The 23,507-nt window shown below is 44.3% G+C and overlaps 1 protein-coding gene across 1 annotated transcript in view; it reads right to left on the reverse strand.

Annotated features, from left to right (window-relative positions):
- Nucleotides 1–20,278: 20,278 nt before the first annotated feature.
- RBM20 (RNA binding motif protein 20) overlaps nt 20,279–23,507 on the reverse strand; it is a 206,493-nt gene continuing 203,264 nt past the window's right edge. Inside the window, exons 13-14 of the mRNA XM_060241688.1 lie at nt 22,971–23,092; nt 20,279–20,494 (exon numbers count right to left, since the gene is read on the reverse strand). Coding sequence (XP_060097671.1) covers nt 20,384–20,494; nt 22,971–23,092 — 233 coding nt within the window. The 3' untranslated portion in view covers nt 20,279–20,383. The remainder of the gene's footprint in view (nt 20,495–22,970; nt 23,093–23,507) is intronic.

Here is a 23,507-nt window from a genome sequence, read left to right on the forward strand (position 1 = left end):
GGGAAACTGAGAACTGCAGCAGCTGCTGTGGAAAACTTCATGAGGCCTGAACCTGTGTGCAGCAAGGAAGATAAGGGAGCAGCAATGTGGTAAAAAAGGACAGTACAAGATGACATTTTTAATGTTTGGAATAGGGCTGCAGATTGTTCTGTATATTGTATTCCCCACTCCTACTGCATTAAGATATATTTAAAGTTTACTAAGATATATTTACTTCTTTTCTAATAGGACAATCCAATTTTATTGCATTATTTATTGTCTAATGGCATAATCCAGTTTTATAGCTTTGTTTATTGCCTAATGGTATAATCCAGTTTCATTGCACTATTTTGTGCAGGCAGTATACAGGTCTTTATTGTTTTGTTTTTATAATTCTGTAATTTGCCATGGGTCTCAAAGAAAAAAGCAGGTGATGAAACAAACAAACATAAAAATAGCAGCCAATTATCAAGGTATAGAGCACCTTCCTTAAAACAAACAGTTTACAGTGTCTGTAAATTTAGGGAAAAGACAATTAAAAGGTATATGATAGAGGTTTATGAAATTCTGAACTGTCTGGAGAAAGTAGGTGCAGATAATTTTTTAATCCTCTTGTAATACTAGAATTCAGGGTCATTCACTGAAACTGACTAGCAATTGGCTGAGAAATAAGTCCTATTTCACACACTGGATAGTTAATGTACGGAGCTACTGCCACAGGATGTGATGATAACCATAGCTCAGATGGCTTTTTGTATATAAATAGCTGAACAGAAGCTACTTATTCAGAGTAAGTGTGCCATTGGTTATATATGTTGAGGGCATACATCTGAGAAGTAGCACTGCCTTCATGAAATCCTTATGAGTTTCCTGGAGTGAAGGCATCTGATTGGCCACATTGGGAAAGCGGGTCCTTGGATCAAATCCAGGTGAGCTATTCTTAAGTACTGTTGTTACACCTCAACTAACTTTTTATTGGGGAATATTAATATTTCTTAGCTCAAAATGGTGAGTCTATGAGAGGTGAAGTGAGCAGGGATCTCTGTCAATGTCTACGGAGATAGACCACTGAAAATCCTTTGGTTAATAATGGATTTTATTATAGGTATAGGGTTTCAAATAGTTACATCCCAATCAAACAATTTCAAGCATACAAGAGGAATACAGAGATTAGCTGAATAAGCATGGATGGGGGAAGGTGATACAATACCTAGATTTTGCAGGGTAGGCTCAGTCAGAGGAAATGCAAGGCCTCTGGAGGGAGATTTCTCTTGAGAAGAAGGGGGGGGGGTTAGGGTAGGAAGGGATGGAGGGAGGAGCGGATGGAGGAATTCCCTTTTCTTTCCTTCTCTCTTCTCTAACCTGACAGGTGGGGTTGCCTGTTTTCTAGGGTAAATTACGTCACATCAAGCAATTCAATTACCCAATGAGGAGGCAGAGTGTCACACCAATGGAAAATCAGAGTGTCATATGAGGAATATCCAATCAGAGATCATTGTGTCATAGATCCATACCCCACATAGGAATTTTAATTACACTGGCCAAATGACTTTTTATGGCCCTGTTTTCCCAAACTGATTTCTTTGAAGCTCCCCAAAAGTGATAGATTTCTCCCTTAGTGTCAAACATGGATAGGCATCCGTCAAGTATTCAGGAGACTGACTGACTTTGATAGCCTTGCAGTGATTAAAGAAAAATAGAAACTTTGTTAAAAGTCAGAAATGTGAGATCAGTTTGCAGTTATACCACACATTCACAACAAGATGAGCACTTAACCTTTAACCTTTGTGTTTCTGCTGTTTTGCCCTGAAGAATAACAGAATGTATATATGCAAGCCATTTATTTGTATTGCAGAGTCCCTGGTCAGCCTTATTTCTTTATGCTTTGATAACAGGACTTAAAAGGTTGCCAAAAGAGTGAAGAAATTTTTACAGCTCTGCCCACCATTTGTCCCTCTCTGGGCCTGGATCATTTCCAGGAGCAGAAAGATGGATGCTTCTCAACCGTTCAGCATTTGGCCACCATGTCTAGCCTGTGAATCAGACTTGACATCATTCCAGCCTGCCTGAGGCCAAGAAGGAATTGGATTTTTCTTCCTTATGTGCAAGAAAGACCATTCCAATTCAAATGAGCATTGCTGTGTCATATTAATATTCTAGGGTTATATTGCAATATCACATTCCAGGGGTGCATGGCTTGGGAATCAGTACAGGGGTGTCTTTCTGGATATCACTGTGGGATAGGGGTGAACAGCGCAGGCTGAAAAGCAGGACCCTGAGGAAACATTGTGATGATGCTGGCCTCCTTTATGGTACTGGGGACTCCATTTGGACACTAAACAAAGCAGTCTGCCCTAATATGTATATTTACTATTCAGTGTCTGGGTTCTGTGTGTCACAGAACAGAAACAATTGGTTTGCATTTCTATATTCGGCTTTTTGGTATAAATGTTAATTTTGTTACACAGAGGTGTGTGATTACTCAGCTTTGCAATATGGTATCTCTACTCTAATTGGCTGGCCCAAGGCATGGAGGCATGGCATTTATTTACTGCACTTAATGCTGTGCACTACCAGTGCACTCAAAATTGTTTATTAAATATTAAAATGGAACAAAAGACAAAACAATAAAACACAGCTCTTATATTACAAAATAAAAATAATAAAAGACAAACAATAAAATAACAGAATTCTATAAGACTGTTGTTTCTCCAGAAGCTGATGGCATGTGCTCCCTGGCCTAGAAAGAACAATCCATTCTTGCTAAGAGAAGGTATGGTGTTATTTGCAAGAAGATCGTTTAGGCAGGCCTAGTTTGTTTATTTTCATTGATAGTCTATGGTTCTCACTGGGACTCAAGGCAGATTACAAGTATGAAACAACTGTTTAGTTAATAAACTGAATATTTGAATAATAACCAGGCCTCGGATTCAGCAGGAGCTCACAGGAGCACAGCTCCTGAACTTTTCTGAGGATTCCGCCTCCTCCTTCCCTCCTTGCCTATTGAATAGTAGGTGCAGCTGTATAACAATCCCTGGATGAGCTCCACCAACTTTTTTTCCTACAAAACGACCCCTGATTATAACTACCAGAGGTCACCCCCTGAGCTGGTCCATTACATCACAGCTCTACAAGAATACCCTACTGAACAATTGTTTCACACATATTGCAAAATGACAGAAGCATGACGACCTTCCCAATAGCTTCAGATTTCTTGTTACTGATGTTATGGGCTGTGACAGAAAAGATAGCTCTTCTCTTGTTCAAAATGCGACTACTGACTTCTGTTGCTTTGGGACTCTGCACCTTGGTTTCCTTTTCAGCAGATTGTTATAGTAGAAGATGTGACAATGGAGCAAGGTGCCAGTTCTGAGTCCCCAACATTTTTGTTATCTGCAAAGTTGATGTTGCAGGGCAAGGACAGGTTTCCCTCTCCCACTTCCTGTGTATGTTCTTGACTTGCCAGTGTGCTCTATCTATAGCATAAAAGGACGCAGCAGTATATTTGTTTCAAGGAGAGCAGGGAGATTTGCATGTCTCCATGATCTATGGCCAGGCCAGGTTTTCATGTTCGCCAGCCAACAAGTGTACACAGTTCTGTTCAGGCAACACCTTCCCTGTCGGTTCAAGGCAAGTGTCTGTTGCCATCAGCCTACTTCTGTTGAAGATAAGCGTAAGTAACACAACCTGCCTTGTAAACTCTGCCAAGCCAAGCAACAAACACCGTTTCTCCTTCCCTACTCTTTGAAGAAGACAAAGTTAAAAGGCATATTCAAACAAGTTTAAAGAGGCAGCAACGAGGAGAGATTTTATAACCTAGATGCTATATGCCTCAAGTTTTGGGAATGACATTGAATAAGCACTATGCTAATTCAAGGTAATATTTGTACCACACATAGCAGATGGTAGAAATACTATAAGTAGTCAGCAACTGATAAATATTTATGAAAAAATATGCAATCATGACTATCAAGCCACTGGAGATAGGGAGACAAAGATTTATGGAAAGGACACTAAGTACATCAAGATAGTTCCTTAGGGAAATTCCATCAAAATCCCAGTTAAGATACTAGCTCATTCTTCTCCTTTTTAATGTCTAGTTCACGCTATTGCTGTCCAAAAACCTTGTATGTGCAATAGGATATTTTTTTTCAAAATAATCAGCATAGTATGCATGCTTGTATATGTGCTCTCCTGACATCATGTATACAGGACTTCTAGCTTGCAGCATTGTGAACTAGCCCTCATCATTGACTGTTTCTAGAGCTACTTAATTCCTCCAAAGACTTTAGTTAATGTTAGATCATGCAACAGTAATTTGTGGGTAATCCTGTTCTTGACTCTGGATTATTATTTTCCTTGACTTTGGTTCTCACTGACTGGAGAAAAACTTTCCAGAAATTAACTTATTGCTTTGCAGGGAGAACACCTGAATAGAATTTGAATCATAGTGTGGTCCAGTGAACAGGATATGAACTGTGATGATCAGATCCTAGATTTAGAACCTTGCTTATTCTTAAACTCTGATTTGGGCAACAAATGCCATTACATCTTCAGCTTGATCTGTGGAATATTCACTGGATTGATCTGTTGAATATTCACAGTAAATTGCTGGAATTAAACTTTGACACTTACAAAGATATGTATAAAGAATTGCAATATAGAAGAACAGGCTGCAACTGGTTTGATGTGACATGTGTTTTTATACACACTGTTATGTATTTGCTGTTACATATTTGCTGTGTTCTGTGTTCACTGTTAGTAGGCCTGAGTTTGAAGCATGCTTACATTACTCTTCAGGATCCTAATGCATACATTCCGATTGGCTGTTGCCCCCCAAGGTTGGAAAAAAGAGTCAGACACAATGCATTGGAATAAAATTGGGCCACTTTATTAACTAACAGCATAAACAGCAAGGGCACCCCACCAGCGGCCTGGCCAGGGCTAGGGGTCACCACGACCGCTCCCCTGCCATTAACGGGCGAGAGACCCAGCCCCCCAGCCGGCGCTGAGTGTTACTCAGCTCCCTCCAGGCAGGCCCAGCAGGGAGGCCCGCACCAGAGGGCCCAAACCCAGATGCACGTCTCGACGGAAAGGCACCCTCTAGCCGAGCCTTCTGGACAGTCTGCATTCTCCAAATCCAGGTCTCCAAACCCAAGGTTGATCATGCCAGACCCCAAATTCCCCAGCCGCATATTGTCCTAAACCCCAGAAACCTGCCACTACTAAGGCCAAGTCTCAACTTAGGGCTTAGCGCCCACCGGGAGGCCCAAAGCCATCCGCAACCCTTGCTGCAAATCTCTCAGGAAAAGCATATTACCCTTTTCCGAGAGATGGACCCCATCCCCCCTGTAGAGGTCAGGAAATTTCACCGAAATGTCCGGATGGGGCAAAAAGTGGCCCAACCTCCTTTCCAGCACCTTTTGAATCTCCTTTTTAGCCTTATACCTGGCCCTTTCTATAGCTGCAGGGTTCAAAGCACAACGCCACACTAGGCGGGGCAGCATGGCTGACCACACTATGATGGTCCCTGGCCATTGCTCCCGAATGTGCTGGAAATCATCATGGGCCTGCCAAACTAAGGCCTTGCCCTTCAATAACCCCAGATCATTACCTCCCAGGTGAACAATTAAAACCTGAGGAGGAGGACCCGCTCTATCGTTAAACAACAATGGCAGCAAGCCCGGCCACTAAAGGCCCTGGCGACCCTGCCATTCGATAGCAGTATACTGGCTGAGTCCCAGCTGAGAGCCAACCGCAGTTCTCCGTGCCTGAAGAGCAGCCCAGAACACGTGGCTATGGCCGCAGATGAGAACTCGGCTCCAGCTCCTCTGGCTAGGAACAACAGCATCTAAAGAGAAGAAACAGTTAAACACAAACAGAACCAATAACAGTCCAACCACCCAAGTCACTCACGGCCTGAAAAAAGGTCGCACATAGGCCTTATAGGCCAATGAACGCCACCGACCCAACCTCTGAATAGAGGTGGAGGGATACCCCATGGCAGCCACTGTAGAAGCCGCCCCAATCCTAAAGGAGTGGGTCCCAAATCGCACTCCTGACAACCCCAACTCACCCAAAGCCCGGGACGTCACAGGCCAAAACTGGTGTCTCGTCAATGGATTACCATCCAAATGTAGAAACAGAAACCCATCCCTGGGCCCCCGGACTGCCAAATAAGCAGCCAACGCGGTAACTGGACACAGCTCAAGCTCTGAACAACTACCCAGCTCGAGCACAGTACCCCACTGCAACTAATCCGTCTTAGAACGACGGACAGTAATAACTGCCTTACTCCCAAACAGCAGCAAATCCCCCAACCGCAGAGCCCTACCAGAAACATTGTTTCTGGACTGAGCTACCAGCTCACTCACCCTAAGAGCCCCCAAAAAGGCTAACAAGGACACAGCGTGAAACAAACATGCTTTGAAAGACGAAGCACACACCATGTCCCATACCCTCTTCAAACCATGCAAACTTGAGGGAGACACCAGATTCCGTGTATCAACCCTGGGACCGGCCTCTCTAGACCACCCCTCCAACATCTTTCGCAGACAAAAGTCCGCTGTATCCTCCCTATAACCCAGCGCCTTGCTGGCAAAAGCCAATGCAGACAGGCGCCCCCTAATGGATCGCACAGCCAACCCCTTACCTCGCAGTGAAACACAGTAATGGAGCAATTCCTCCACCGGGAGGGGCCAAACCCTGCGATACCCTATCTCAGCCCTAAAGTCTTCAAACTGCCGCACAGCCCGTTCGTAAGACTTCCAAGTGCTAGGTGCAATGGCTAGACCTATTGCTCTGCAGGCCTCGGCTCTCCAATCAGCCATAGCTCCTGGGGCATTGGCACCAGCTCTCTGTCTGCCTCCGGGGCCAACTGACGAAACCTCTCCATCTGTTTACAAGATAGAGTGTCAGCCACCCCGTTACTTACACCAGAAACATGTTTGGCTAAAAACAAAATATTAAGCCGCAAACAACACAGAGTGAAGGCCCTCATCAATCTCATAACCCGCCCCAATTTGGGTGAAAGGGAATTAATAAAGTGGACCACTGCCATGTTGTCACACCAAAAATGAACGGTGTGATTGGCCATATCCTTCCCCGACAGCCAAATCGCTACTAAAATGGGAAAGAACTCGAGAAACCTAAGATCCTGGTTCACTCCTACTCGTGCCCAAGAGTCAGGCCAACTATCCGCGCACCAATGTCCACGGAAATAGACTCCAAAACCCAAAGACCCCACAGCATCAGACATGACCTGAAGCTTCAAGCTTCATGTCATCTCTCCAAAAGGAGACTCCATTGAAGGACTCCAAAAATTCCTGCCAAACCCTCAAATCATCCCTCATGCTGCAGGTAACTCTAGTTCTGTGCTGAGGAAGGTGTAACCCTGCCGTAGCATCGCACAGCCTCCTAATAAAAGCCCTTCCAGGAGCAACCACTTTGCAGGCAAAGTTGAGGTGCCCCACTAGCTGCTGTAAATCTAACAAAGTAACCTTCTTCTTAAGAAGAAAGGTAGAAATTCTAGCCCTCAACTCCGCTATCTTCTGAAGAGGCACCCTAGACAACTGAGCAATAGTATGGATCTCAATTCCCCAAAAGGTCAACCTCTGGGTCGGACCTTCCATTTTTTCAGGCGCTAAAGGGACCCCAAGCTCAGCCACCAGCTCAGCAAAACTAGCCAGAAGCAGCCCACACGCCCCATCCCCTTGGGACCCACAAACAGGTAGTCATCCAAGTAATCAATGACATCCTGCAGACCTACTTTCTCCCGCACAGCCCATTCTAAAAATGTGCTGAAACGCTCGAAAGCAGAACATGACACAGGGCAGCCCATCCGCAATGCTCTATCCATGTAAAATTGGCCCTCAAAGGAAAACCCTAAGAGCTCAAAATCATCGGGGTGGACAGGTAAAAGGCGAAACGGAGACTTAATATCGCATTTTGCCAATTCTGCCCCCACCCCGCAACGCCTCACCACAGCAATAGCCTGGTCGAAACTGGTATACCTGACAGAGCATAAATGCTTCGGAATCCCATCATTAACAGACCTGCCCTTAGGAAAAAAACAAATGGTGAATCAGACGAAATTCACCAGGCGTCTTTTTAGGCACCACACCTAAAGGAGAGACTCTAAGAGTACTCACCGAAGGATGCGAAAAGGGGCCCAAAATCCTTCCTTCAACCAACTCCTTGGCAATCTTGTCCCTCATGACCTGTTCCAAACCCTGAACAGATTTAAAGTTTCCTGACATAAACTGAACTCGAGACCCCTGAAAAGGGATCCTGAAACCGAACTTAAAACCTTCTAACAAATACAAACTATCAACCCTTCTAGGGTACCTAGCCAGCCACTGTTCAAGAGGTCCCACCCTTATCAGGCTGGGTCCCTTTCTTAGCTGGAAAGGCTCCTCTGCTCCCCCCGGGCTTCTTTGAATTCTTATGCCCTCGGATTTTAGGGCAGTTATCAAATGAGTGGGGTCCCCTACACATAGGACACTCGTGCTTAAACTGGCACGCTTTCCTATTGCACACCCCAAGGAATCCAAATTCCCAGCAGAGCAAGCGGGGTTGAACCGCCTGCCCCGCCGTACCACGGGGAGAGCCTGATGAAGCGGAAGCAGATGTGGATGACCTACTTACCAAGTGACCACTATCAGAGCAGTCACCCAAATTAGGCCTAGCTGGGGACATCACCTGCAGCCAAAGCTGCTGATGGATCTGATCCCACTGAAGAGATGGATATAGAGCAGCCCTCATTCTAAATTCCTGGTCATATTGTAACCAGGTTGGTCCAGTAAAGGCCGTATAGCCTTTATAAATTATGTCCAGGTACTGGAACAAGGATGCCACCCGCCAAGGCTGCGCCCTGGCAATCACCCCAGCATAAATACAGAACCCAGGAAGCCAATTAGCCCAGGTCCTGTCCACCTTTCGCTTTTTTAACTTCTCTTTCTCCTTCTCATCTAATTCTTCCTTGTCCTTTTCCTCTAACTCACGATAGAGAAGAGAAAAAATGTCCACGTATTCCCCTTTTAAAATTTTCTCCCTGGTGGCAGGGAGCAAATGATCCCCAAGCGGCAAAGCGACCTCCCCAAACGGCAAGGCTGCAAAAGGCACCATCCCATAAGGAGAAGATGCCCCCATAATGGGACCTGCCAAGTTCATTTGCCCTGCACCTGGCCACACCCAAGACACACCATGCCCACCTGGCCACGCCCAATTTTGCGATAATCCCGCCCCAGAAGAAGCAGGCACCCCTGATGACACTCCCGAAGTACCCTGCCCGGCCGCCAAGGCAGGCCTCCATGCCCCCCATAGCCAAAGCTGCCCGGACCCAACTTGCAAGTTATCACAAAACCTACCTCCAAATCCAGCAGGAACCAACGGCAGACCGACGCCGGACGTCCCCGCCGCCACCACCGAACCCGCATCAGGACCGTAGGAACTGACATCCCTGCCAGGCACAACTCCACCAGACCTGCCCTCAAGAATATACAGCCTGGTGAGGATGTTAGCCTGCCTCGCCTTCTTGGATTGTCCTAATCCCTCCCCCCCACTTGGAGAAGGGACACCCGATGCCTGTTCCAGGGCCCTCAACCTGCTTAATATATTAGAATCAACTGCTACTTCACCCTCATCCTCCGAAGAAGATGATGGGGTTGGTGGCCTCCTAGCAGGCACTTTAGATGGTCTGGGCGCAGGCTTCTTACCTTTAGGTTTACCTGAGCCTTTACGCCCAGCCATTTTGCCACAGAATTAGCTGAAGCTCTAATTCACAAGCCTCAAGAAAAGCAATACCTCACTGCTGCTTTCCAAAATGGCCGCTGCCCCTTTCAATAGGAAAGAGACTTAAAATGGCTGTCCACAAATGCTCTAGATGCCTAGCTTCCCTCAAAGAAGGGCTTAAAATGGCCATCACCAGTCCTCTCCCCAGTGACAGGATTAAAAGGGACACACAATGGCCCCCCTTCAACCCACCAAGGCAGTCTTCCTTAAAAAAATAAATAAAGGGGGGGGAGGCAGACCACCCACACTCCCAAGTAACGTCCACCAGCCAGAGCCCCCAGCAAACCACATCAGCCCCACAGCCACTCAGCCCACAATGGCGGCCAGCAGAGGCAAGCAAGGCCAGAGCCAGCAACCGATCACGCCCAGCAAAGACTCAGCCCAAGAGTGCTCCAAAGCCCCGAACGCCACCGAATGCTGCTGCCACCGTAAAACACCTCCTGTGCCCTCTTCTGTCCGGACCGACGCTGATGCAAGCAACGCAACGACAAGCTCCCCGATCGACGAAGCAGTGAGAAGAGGGACTGTAGAGCTAGCCGTTAACACGGCTAAACCCTGCCCCCAACATTGTGCGCCCAAACAGGCTGAACTCTGACTCCTCCCTCCCAGGGAGGCAAACAGAGCAAAAGCAGCCTTGCAGCTATACTGCAGGCTGCAAGCTCCAGATTCTCTTACAAAGGTAAAGGTAGTCCCCTATGCAAGTCGAAAACGACTGGTGCTTAGATCTGGCCAATTAGGATGCAAGGCATTTCTTACAGGAAATGCAAATGAAGGATCCTGAAGAGACCAACTGGAGGGATTGCTGCCTGTGCTGTTTGTTACTGTTTCTTCTTGAATAAACTGTTGCTGCTTACTTATGAGTTGACTGAACTCAGTTTACAATACACACCTAACATTTTTCTGGTCAGCCATTGGAGCTATGGGACATGGAATTTGATATTGATAAATGGTGTTGATCTATCTTGGTTTTGAGTCAAAACTGCCTGACACAGGATTAAGTGTGGATCAATTCAGGGGTGTAGACTTTCCAATTTCTCAGGGGGGGGAGGCTGGGGCTGGACCAGAGGCATTGCTATGCTAGTTCCTTAGAAGAACTGGGATCCAGTGACATCACAGGGAGGAGCCAGTGATACCACAGAGAGAGGCCTCCATTATCACTACCTATGTAGGTGGGGCCACGGGGTATTTAGAGAGAAATTCTCTAGAAATTTAGGGGGAACCCCCCCCCCCTACTCCCAACAATGCCCCTTGGCTGGGCCAAAAGCAGGAAAAGGTGGGAGTTGGCCACTGGATATAGTGGTATCTCAGCCATCTGCTACTGTGTTGTTTATGAAATTCACTTTTAGAATAGTGACTTTAAGATCTGCAAATATACATATCATGTGCATAGGACAAACAAATGATCACAAATTTGACAGTAAAAGTCAAAACAGAAAAACCTTTAGTGGAACATTTTTAAAAGTTTCCCTGGACATTCATTTACAGGTGTCTTGTTTCTGCCTTATTTATAAGGTAACATTATGCTGAAATTTACAACATTATGACATCACAGATACCTTCATTTGGTAATGCATGGCTGGAGAGATTCTGAATAATTGCATCATACCAACACAAGGCAACTATTGGGGTGGGGAGGTGAAGGGAAATTGAGAAGGTGGGATATGGCAGGAGATTATGCTTGTGGGAGCAGAAGTTATAACAAGGGATTGGGAGAATATTTGATTGTATTGTAATTTTAAAAAATGTAAATAAAGAAACAGTTTGCATAGTTCATTAAAAGTTAAAGTTGTATTTCAGCTGTCTGAAGATTATTTGTTAAAGCCAAACGTGTTTTGCAAGTTGAACCTAAAGAGCAGAAATTAACCACGCACAGGAATGCAGTCATTTCCCATAAACTTAATTATGTGATTTTGAGTAATGATTTGTTCTGAACGTCTGTGTTTTTAAGGTGGAGTTTCTAAGCAATGTTCTAAGAAAGTAAGGTACATAAAATCCTAGGTGACATATGTGTGAGTTTTCTTTGGGGTCATGGCTATGGGCACTGTTCTGAATTGCCTCAAAATGTACTTGCACTCATTTGTAGGATATGAATTTGAAGTGAGGAAATGACTTTTCTGAGGTGGAGGAAACAGGTCTGGTAAGGCCTATACTGATAAATTTAGCTAATTCTGGTAATAGCTGATGCAGACTTTTTTCTTGTTCTCTACTGTATAGATCAGCCACATTATGAAGACCGATAAGCTTAACGTTCCACTGTTTTACAATATCCAAAAAATATCCTAGAATGTATGTACTATCATCCTCTCCTATGGCAAACATTTTAATTTTCCACATCTGAGGAAAAGTGATTGTCAGCACAATCCAGGGGGCGGAAAGTCTTTTGGGAGCAGACGAGCCACTACATGGGCACAGGAAGGGTTTGTGCCGACATACGACCGGCGTTGCCACAGTGGAGGGGTTACATGGGCAGGGGGCCACCCAATGCTGCTCCGCCCGAGGGCAGCGGTGCCTGAGGACTGTGCCCGAGCATGGGCGGAAGTGAGGTTGAGCATGGCATTCAGGCGGAGGAGGGGGTGGAGTTGGGGGTGCAGCCAGGCTTAGGCGGCTTCCTGAGCAGTTTGGCCCATGACACCCCCCCCCCGAGAGGTGCAACGTTACGCCTGCAAAAACAGCGGCATGTCCCATAGGCATTCATTGAAACCAAAAACAAAGGTCGCCTCCGCCGCTGCTTTAGGGAGCTTTAGGGAGTGGCGTGATTGCCTCGCCAATCCCCTCGTGCCTCGGGCTGATGAGCCTCCTCCCCAGCATGCAATCGCGGTCTCCCCCCTCCTAGAAATACTTCCGCTCTGGCCTCACACAACTCAGTTGTTAGGAAGAGGCGCGCGTGGTGGGATGCTCTGCCGGCGAGTTCCCGGTCATACAGACTTAGAGTGAGGGACAGGCAGGCACGTTGGTGATGGGTTTTGCACTGTGTGGTTGCTTTGACAGTATCTTTGACTTGCAAGGGGGAGAGAGAGGTCCCTCCCCTGAGGCTAACTGGTCTTGTTTCCAGGTCTCCACAGGTTCCGGGCTCCCAGAGGCTCTGCATGCGAGGACTGTCGTCCATGCCTGGGTAAGTTCCACTGTCCCCCCCACAGCCTCCCCCTCCCCTCGTTCTTGCCTGCTTGGTGTGCAACTGTCTCTGGCACTTGAACAAGGCAGTGGACCCAGGCAGGGGGCATTTGCTGACCCCACTCCCCTGTGATGCTGCCTGCTCCCTTCCCTTGGTCTGGCTTCTGCTGTGTTCCCAACCCCTGGCAGCAGGGCACAGTGTGTGTGTGTGTGTGTGGCAGCTGCCCCGTTGCGGGGAGGTGGGTCAAAGACTGTCCCTTTAAGAGAGTGCCTGGCTGAAACGCAGCCTGCTTTTCCAACCACCGCCCCTGCAGGTGCTCTTGATCTCTCCATTTTGCAGGTGAGACTCCAACACAGAGGCTTCCGCATGTGTCGCTCCACCGCCCTCCCACTCTCTCAGCTATTTCTGCCCGCCGCTCTGGATGGAGCCCCACCCATGACGAGACTGCCCAGCATGGACCAGGGAGACTGTTGCACTCTGTTCTGGAAAAATAGTCTGAGCTGTGCCCTCTGTTGTCTCTCCTGCTTGGCATCTGCTGCACGTTCCCTGGGCACACACACACCCCACCGTGTCAATGGCCTCTCCAAGGGAATGCCTGGGAGGGTGGACAGACTTGGTTTTGGGGGGGGAATGGTGTATGAGCCGCCACACTGCCCCCCGCGTGGCTGGACAGGGGAGGGGGAGTGCCGCCTCTCAGCCTTCCCGGGCTGACAGCCTACCCGACCTCACAGGGCTGTTGTGTGCAGGGCACTAAGGGGGGGGCTGATGAAGTGGACTCAAGAGTTCTGCGGCTGATGCACCTGCACTCTTGAGTTCTGTGACCCCAGGGGGGAGATGTTCTGTGCACATGGCAGGGGGTGTCAGGACAACACAGGGGGTCTCTGGGGGGGGTGTCTGCTGCTGGGCTGGTCACTTCCAGACACACATTCCAGCCACTGTCTATGACAGCGAACTCCTGCACTTGGTACTTCCTGCTTGTCTGCCTGCCATTGGCAGAGTCTCTGACAGCAGGAGGGTGTGAGGGGATTGACGGCTTCTCCGTGGTCCCATGCGGGCCTGTCTCCCCACCACTCCCGCCTTGCCACCAAGCCAGGCTTCTCGTGTGAGCATGCGCAGCCTCACTCCTGTTTCCTCCCCTTGTTGGTGGGACGTCCCTCCTTTGCCTTTGATGGTCTGCCCATCATTGGCTCCATTCTCTGTTTGGGGGTGGGTTGGGGATGGCTATCAGCCTTTCTGAGGCCACCTCTCCCCATCCCTGACTGTCATGAGCCACAGCGCATGCGCCAGGACTGGCCAATTGGGGGTGGGTGGGCTAGCCCTCGCCGCCGGCTGCCTCCACCTCTCTTGTGTGCCTATGCCAGCGGTGTTGCCATGGCGACCATCTCCCTCATGGCAAGCTACGCCTCTCCCCTCCCAATGCTCCAGCGTGCAGAAGTTCTTAGGAAGTCTACTAGCAGCGTGGCAGGTATGCCACAGCCGGCCGCCACTTATGTCTGGATTGGGCTGTGTGTGAACTATATCCATTATTAACTGCTTTATTATCTGTATACCAATTTATTGCAATTTACACGTTACCTAATGTGTTATCCCAAACTTAGCTGTATTTATTGCTCAGTTATTTAGACATTTTGACTCCAATTAGCTCTTCCTGGCAACTTACCCCTCCTTACCTATATGTAATATTTCAGGAAATCCATTTCAGTTAATCATTTCTTGTTTGTACCCATAATGGAACTTTATTTAACCTGTAGATACTACTAGACTCAACCCTCATTCCCATAACTACTTGTTATCTTGTATTTGCATAACTGGCTAATTTCTTTTAAAGTCCCACAGCAAAGTTGTGTGAGGTTCTTGTAAAAATAACCGAAAATTTACATCCCTGGAGACAACTGCAAAGTCTATGGTATTTTTCCTATCCTCAACATATTAACTGATTTTGGGAAGCCTAGACCTTTTCCCCATGATATAGAGTGCTGTCATACAGCCAATTTGATTTCTGATAGTTTTTTTCTCACAAATGAGCAGCCACAACCCTATTTTGCCAAAAACATCACATATAGAAACTAACCCGTGGTGAAATAGTGATAAATAAAGATACAGAGAGCAATCTCACAGTCTCAAGGGCTGCAGTCACACACACTAAATTATCCACTTTCAGTGCACTTTCCAACTGAATTTTACTATGTGAACTGGCAAAATCCAATTGGAATGAGCATCGAAAGTGGATTATTTACTGCATGTGATTGCAGCCAAGAGTTTGGCTCCATCCTGGAGCTACCCTCGTGAAGGCACTGAACTGGATATAGTCGATCAGCTGTCTGGCAGAGAAACATAGGCCTTTCTTCTGACTTGCAATATATTGGATCCATCTCATGCGAAGCAGAGTCAGAACCCTTTATAAGGCTAGCACTGGCCATTTCTTTAAACAAAAGAAGCTTTCAATATTTTGGAACCTGAATCTGTCTCTGTGCATAGAACAGGGGAGAGACAGAAAGCATGTGATCCTTTTGCTCACTTCTGATCTCTGAGACATGCTTAAGTTTAGGGTGCTTTCACATGGCGCCTGTTGGCAAATGGATTTTGCTATTCTTACACAGAAAAAAACCAGTTGCAAAACACGTTATTTAGTGTGTGTGAATGCACTCTTAGTGTCTACAAAACTTATAAGACCAGCTGAAAGATATTATTACACTGATAAGAAAAAAAATGACCAATTTTTTCATGATCATTAACATTTCCTTTATTACAATTATTCATCCATTTTAACATATACTATTTGAAATCTCAGGTACGTAGAGCAATTTGTGGTGCTTCCTAATTAACTTAAATTCTACATATTCCAAATGTTTACAAGCCAATAAACAAAATTTTGTGAGCTTAATAAATAGCAACATCTGGTCCTGTTCAAGTATATATCAACAAATCACAGACTTAATAGAGATAGAAAAACCCTGAAAATCATCAGCCTTATACTAAATACAAATGTGCAGGCTGGTAGCAAAATCTGTCAAGTTTTATGGGGCAAAGCTTAGAATCTTTGGTTTTGCCTTGACAAAGTACATGCAGTATTAACCCCCATTATGAGTACTGGGTTGAGACATATAAGAAAATACTACGTTCTAAAAATAATAATAATAATAATTGAAATATGTTGTAATTGTTTTATAAATAAGGAAGCTTTTTACACAAAAATAATAAATAGTATTTTGGATACACTTCAGTCTGCCCTCTGCTATACATACATATTGATAAGTATAAATTATATTTGTGAAGGGAGGGGGAGTAATATCTCAGTCTTTAGATTTTGCTTCAAGAAATCAAGGAAGGTGACCTATTTTTGTTACAAAAGATGCAGAGCCTTAAAAAAAAAAAAAAAAACCCAACCTGTGTGTGTGATTTTCCAGAAGGATCTACATTTTTCCTTGGAAATGATCAAGTTTGCACTAAACCAATTCAGAAATAAGAACAAAAGAAAGGAGTGCACATGATCAACTACATATTTTCTGTATTCATATTTCTGAAAGCAAGCAGTAAATATGCTCTCAAAAACAACAGCTGATCCTACTCTCAGAGCACATTTACTGGATGTCTTCAGATGTACAAATGTCCTAACATTCTAAAAAGATGCAATCAAACCACATGCAGCTAAAACAAGTAGGGAAAATCTGGAGAAAAAGTGTTTCTTCCCTTCAACAGAGGCTCAATGAGATGTTGCTTACCAGGTGATGTTACTTACTCCCCTTCCATGAAAAGCTTCCACTGCCCATTTTCACACAATAAGCCTCTATTAAAGGGGCAGGATTTTCTCCCTCTCTGGGCAGTTGACAACTCTAGAAACAAAGGGGCCCATCTTCTCTGTAATATGTGAAGCAGTGTGAAGTCCTGTAAAGCAGTGACGGGCTAGTATTCTAACTTTGTATTTACTTGTATTTACTTGGACAAAGATCTATTGAAAATGCAAACTGCATTCAGATATGTGGATTTCATATGCAACTCTTTGGAAATGTTTTTAAATGTAAAAAGATGGTTTACTCTTACTGATTCACCAAGCTGAACACAGCCCACCCCCCATTTATGACAGCTTACCAGAGGCCCATAAATCTCCTGTCTCTACTGCTTGCTAAAGTCTCCAGAACTTGCAGGTTGTCAAATATTTGGCAGGCCGCAACACACAGCAGACTGCAGTATCACAGGGTGTGATCAGACAGACAGGGTGTCGCAGCAGGATCTTGATTTTAATAAGTTGTGTGAGTTTGGGGTGGTATATGTTGATAGACAGCACCTCCTAAGCTGGCATCATGGTACAGCTGTTAGTTGTCCACATTGAGAGCCAGTTTGGTGTAGCGGTTAAGTGCATGGACTCTTATCTGGGAGAACAGGGTTTGATTCCCCACTTTTCCACATGCACCTGCTGGAGTGACCCTGGGTCAATCATAACTTTCTCAGAGCTGTTCTGCTCAAGAGCAGCTTTTGGAGTGCTCGCTCAGCTCCACCTACTTTACAACAAGGGTATCTATTGTGGGGAGGGGGGGAGGAGAAATTGTAAGCCACTCTGAAACTCTGACTGAAGGGTGGGGTATAAATTCAATCTCTCTTCATCATCACTAACACATGGCAAACACAGACCTGTGGCTGGCTTCTTTTCCAAATTCCTGCTGTGTGGTATGCAGCAGCAGACAAGCACACACGCACTTCTGGCTGGTTGTATGGGAGCACCTCAGAGTGGGGTTTGGGGGGGAAAAGGACACCCCAGAAACAAAATGGAACAATCACACTGCTTGTGCATTTCCATGGTGTGCTGGGGTGATCAAACAACTGAAAACCCACCGAAGAAGCGTTTCACCAAGGAAGCCACCCAAATATGCCAGTGGCTATTTAATCTGTATGGGAGTCATTTTAGCGGTAAGGACAAGTGGGGCATGGGGGCCAGATGTGCACTTGTGACTGCACCCAATTAATCCAGAGGGAAAGAGTGGCTATGGTGGGCCAAACTGCTGCTCTGATCACATCCACAGACTGTGCAGACATGATAATATGCTTTATTCTAACAAAATTTCAGTAGGGGGTGGTTTTAAAACAATGTCACTTAATAATTTCCTAGTATTTATGTGAAGAGCTAAATCTTTGTTCTTCAGTTAAAAATAAATACAAATTCCAACAAAGGAGTGGTATGTTTTGCAGTGTGGAATGCTGGTCTGCATTATAAGAACCACGTACATTACTCTGAGCTCTATGGAGGAATGGCAGGATAGAAAAATGTAATAGTAAGTATTTGAGATGTCTTTCTGTCTCTTACCCGTGAAGTCAATGATCAGGATCTCAAAAAGTTCTGAAGTGCATGACTGCAAATGTTCTGCTTGGCCCCCATCTCCAATGACAATAAAGTGAAGGTTTATACCATTTAATGAAATGGTACATGCCCAAGTAACAGCACATGCTTAGGACATTGTGGTGGGCTACCTGCCAACAATCCACCCAACAGGGTAGGATACATCCCTGGATCTAGCAGCCAGACTCACCAGGGAAGGGCCAGGAGGATGCAGTCATGGTAGCCTCAGCAACAGGGCAGCTTTGGCAGTATGCCCCAAGGAAGCTCAAAAGGCGTGGAGGCAGTAAGAAAGCCTCGATGGGAGAACAATGGCTCTGTGTTATGGCAGGGTGTGGCTGTGGAGAGCAGGGGACAGAGAATGGAGCTTAGCTAAAGGACCAGCTGTAAAGCTGCCAAGGATTGGGAAATGGGAAGAGGCTAGCTGGAGGGATAAGGCACAGGAGCAGAAAAGGAAAGCCAAACAGCCAGGAGGAAAGGGGGAAGAAGAAGCCAGAGTGGAAGAAGATTTATCTCCAGGCAAAGAAGCAATGAGTGAGCTGGTGCTGTCAAGACCCCATGGACCCCTGGTATGATGTTCCCTTGCCCCCAGAGGGCATCACATATATACAGAGAAAGTGACCCCTTCCCCCAACATGAAAATAATTATGGCATGAGGACAAATTGGGAAATCTTGGCAGGTGGGCCGTTCTGTGTTAATCTGCTCATAGAGAAAGACAATAATTCCAATAAAAACCAAGGTCCACTTTGTGAGAAGTCTGAAGCTCCAAGTGTAAGCAAAGTTATCTGGTAAACTTAAGAGACAGTGAATTATGGGAGCAATCCTTCTATATTTTCCCTAAAACATTTCAAATTTCCTTCAAGAACAATTCAAACAATGAGATGAATATACATATTCTCCCTTTAAGCTCTGGCTTCAGGGTATGGTTAAGCAAACTAGATTGTGCCTGGTTGATTTTTTTTTTAAAAAATCAACCTGTGATGTAACTTAACAGTTTCATGAGAGCTATGCATTTAACCACTCCAAGCTTCAATGGAGCAAACTAACTCAATAAGATGTATTTCAATGGAACTCTTGATTATATAAAACACTAATTGTGGAAACACAAATATAATAATACAATATTAGGCACCTGTATAATAAACATAGAAATTAATGGGAATGACATTTAAAGTCTGTTCAAACTAGGGCTGTAACATTTGTTTGATGAATTGGTAAGACTAAGCAGAAAAATATTTTAAAATAAAGGTGCACTCAATTATTAGGCAGTTTAAAAAAGAAAACTTACTATTTTTAGTACAAAAACTCTGGATGATAGACGCCATCTTAGACAAGCACATTCCTCCTCAGGCATGCAAGAAGGAATGCTTTTTCTAAGATAGTGCAACAAGCACATGAATCTGAAACAGAAATACTTTTTCTTCAGGACAATTGTTTTATGTGCAAGTGTATGGAGATTTAAAATACTAGAACTCATATGATTAATAAACTACAGTTTCTTTAATTGGGTGACAGCCCTAATTAAAACAAAATTAAGCATCTGTTTGATGACTAAAATTAGGAAGAACAAAACTTCAGAAAAGCTGATTAGAACAGTTGACAGAAGTTGAAAAATGAAGAGTCAGGTTTTCTGAAATGTGTACGAACCCTGGAGATGGAGGGACAACTACCTGTATTCTCTCTGATGTGGATTTAGACTGTAAGCCCCTTTGGATGCAAGGACCATGATTACTTCATGCAAGGCACCTATATTATTGTTGTCAGAAAGTACCGGTAGTAACAGCAATGACTTGGGATATGATTACGAGAAGTATGGTTTGCTGCTTCATAAGGTAATGTTACAATACTTTCATTCAGGTCATTTCCTCCAGATAATCTTCTGTGAACAATCTGCCTGAAGTCACACCACAGCTAACACTGTTGAGAATCCCTGAGAACTCTGATTTAAAGTGAGAGCTATCAAAACATGAGAAAGCTGAGCTCTGCTGGTTACGGATGTGTTGCTATTGTTTCATTTCATTTCAGGCGCTGTATATGAATGGCACTCTGAGAACTGATGCATAGAACAAGCTCTTCTTTGTGCTTTTACTCCTTCAAAAGTGTACAAGCAGAAAGGAGCATCATGGGGATCAGCAATAAATGATCAGGAGTCATTTCAAATGAACCAAGGTCATAGTTTTTTCTTCTCAAAATGAGGCACAATTCCCGTGTCATCCTGTGTCAAACTGCTCTCCTTTTCAGTCATCTTCAGATTCTCTTCCGCAAGTTGGGATAGGTACTTCTGTGGTTAATGAAATAATTTTTTTTTTACAATGTTTGAAAATCAAATTGCCTGCTATACAGTACTCTATATCTTCAAGTCTCAGCTGCAAATGTTTGTTACTCCAGTGGGACAGAAGTAAACAGTTCCTTAGACAGAAAAGACACGATTTTGATATAATATTTTAAAATTTTCCTAAGAGAATCAAAATGGTTAGCATCTTTATTAGGGCTGTCTAAGGAGGAAGAAATGGAACCAATGAGGTTACTATTCAGAAAAAGCTTGATAATTAATGAAAATGTTAAGTAAGATAGCATTCTGGACATATATGTCTTATTCACATTCTCCTCCTCTAGGAGGTATAAAAAGGGAGCACAATCAGTTTGATACAGTTTAGTCTACAAATACTCTTAAATAAATAAAATCTCTCATACAATATGAAATAGTGGCAGGACTATTCCATGTGAACATTTAGTTAGAATAATATTGATGAGAAACACGAAAACATATAGACAAAACAGTAAATCATGTGTTTGGTCACATAATCACAAAAGTAAGCAAAACTTATTAGGACAAAGAAGACATTCTATTGTTCATATTCTTCCATGAGAAGAGAGAAGGTTGCTGAACTAAAGGCTTCCTCACTCTGCATGACACAAAATGTTTTATATTGACATATACAAGTAGAATGTGTGCTCACAACAAATATGTTTTTGAGCAAGCACACATATATATACACATGCCAGTGCAATTTTATCTACCCACAGCAACATACATGATGGTCACTGTACAGTGCAAATGAGGTGGTCAGACTGAAGGCAAACCAATTGAGAGCTAGCAGCCTTTAGTGTTGAAGTTATTTTGGGCACAGTAGGGATGTGTTCTTGGCACACACTGCATAGCCACAAAGGGAATCGTGCCTGGGGATCACATGCTAGAGCTTCTAGCCAACTGTGCACCTAATTAAAAATTAAACACTCAGAATGCATGCACATGGACACACAAAACTCCTCCTATACAGAAAAAAGCTGACAACTGTATATACTTCTTCCAGTGAATCCCTGCCAAAGAAATGCCAATAACTTCACACTCTTAAAAGAGATTCATCTGTTGCTCAGCTTCACTAAAACCATTAACACATGTAGACCTTTAGTGAGCAAATGCATATTTTTCCAGCTATATAAAACTGCTATGGTCTTGGATTAGTACTTTAGAATGCTGCCCTAGAGGGAGAAAAAGAATCCTGAAGGCAAGCCCCTTTCACCTGTTACCATCTCTGCTTTCACTTAGGCTTATGCGTGACCTGCTTCTGTGCTGCGTGCAGCACTCTGTATTAATTTGCAGTGTGAATTTCATCTTCTAGAGGAAGGCCAAGCTTGAATGATAGTTAATCTCTGCTCGATGTTTCACATGCACAACTAAGGAATTTGAGCAAATCTCATTTGGTTCCAGATGCTTTTGACTATTTCTAAGATTTAATGGAAGGCTTGATTTGTAATAGCACAAAATACAGAGGCATGAAATGGACAACAATCTCATAACTATCTGGCAAGTCTATGAGTGCACACAAACAAGGCCGTTTAAAATGGTACAAAACAGTACCTTTAGAAGCTTTATATGTTCATAGGGCATTTTAACAGGCAATCTATACGCACAGTGCAGCTAGAGCATAGGAATGATGTGTCCTGAGGTTTCCCCCCTCTCTCATAATTTTGTATGACTTAGGGCATGATCTTTCACAAAAACCAGGTGGATGGGCTATGAAGAGAATGCCTTGAGTCAGATACAATGCAGAAGGAGATGTACAGTCCATGGCTCATTCTTGCATGCAACTGTATAAAAATACTTCACGCAGGCTGCACATTCAGATGGCACAAGCTACAGTTAAACTCCAATCTGACACAAACGTCACTGTGATCACATATGCCCACTGCTCTTTCCTTTCTGCATGAAGAGCTTGATGAAAACTTTGATCAAACTGCAGTGAACTGTGAATGTAGGTGCCTCTATGAAATTGAGTTAAACACAACTGCAATTTAATCCCAGTTTAGAATTCCAGTTTATGTGGTATACAACTCCAGTTCCTGAAGATGGTTATTTGGATACTGCAGTAAACTGGAGCTTGATTAAGACAGGATGTTTTGCATCAAGGTTTATATTCACTGGGACGTGAGAGAAGCCAAGGGTGTGCATAAGTATGTCGACCGGTTCGTGTTCACACCTATAAGAGCTTTAATTTCATTTTGTTGACATTGGTTTCATCCTAAATAGAGTTACACCCTTCTAATCCGATTGACTGCTTAGAACATTGTCAGTCTATCTACCACAAAAAATGAAGTGGCTAACACATGAAATAAGTGCCTTGTGTGCCCCCTACATGCAATGGGGAGAGGTTCTGCAGCCCAAGGTTCTGTTCTACATACCACTGTATAAATGTCCTACATGCACTGTGGATTGGTCCAAAGCTTCTAATTTATATGAATTCACAATTAATTACCTGAAGATTTCTGTAGTGGACAGTACTTCTGCAATGACGAGTCTTTGCTATTTCCTCATTTGTGTAGAAAAGTCCACAAAGTTTGCAGTAAAACCCTGTTCTGGGCACAACAAATTCCACTCCTATAAAAAGATTTTGAATTACAATTATTACAAGGCCATCAGTGATAGCTTTAACATAATTTACCTTTGAAGAGACAATTTTTTTTTCTGAGGAGTGCTTCCAATGCCTACACGTTGATGTTTTCTCATCAAAGCTGATGTAGAGATATGAATGAAATATCACCTTGTGAGTCAGAGCTCACTTTATTTGATGCATTGTAGCCTATATCCGTTAAGCTGGTATTTTTACATTCACAGCAAAAAGGGAGGGGGTTGGGGAGGTGTTATAAAGAGAGGCAAGGCTCTATATCTCTTTATTCTAAATCTGTACTTTCCATCAAGGCTTGCCTATACATCTGTCTATGATGTCTTACAGCCACTATATCAAGATGGATTTTCCCCATTTCCTGCAAAGCTCTCTTTCTCTTTCTTTTTT

The sequence above is a fragment of the Heteronotia binoei genome, chromosome 6 (genome assembly GCF_032191835.1).
Source record: "Heteronotia binoei isolate CCM8104 ecotype False Entrance Well chromosome 6, APGP_CSIRO_Hbin_v1, whole genome shotgun sequence".
Lineage (NCBI taxonomy): Eukaryota > Metazoa > Chordata > Lepidosauria > Squamata > Gekkonidae > Heteronotia > Heteronotia binoei.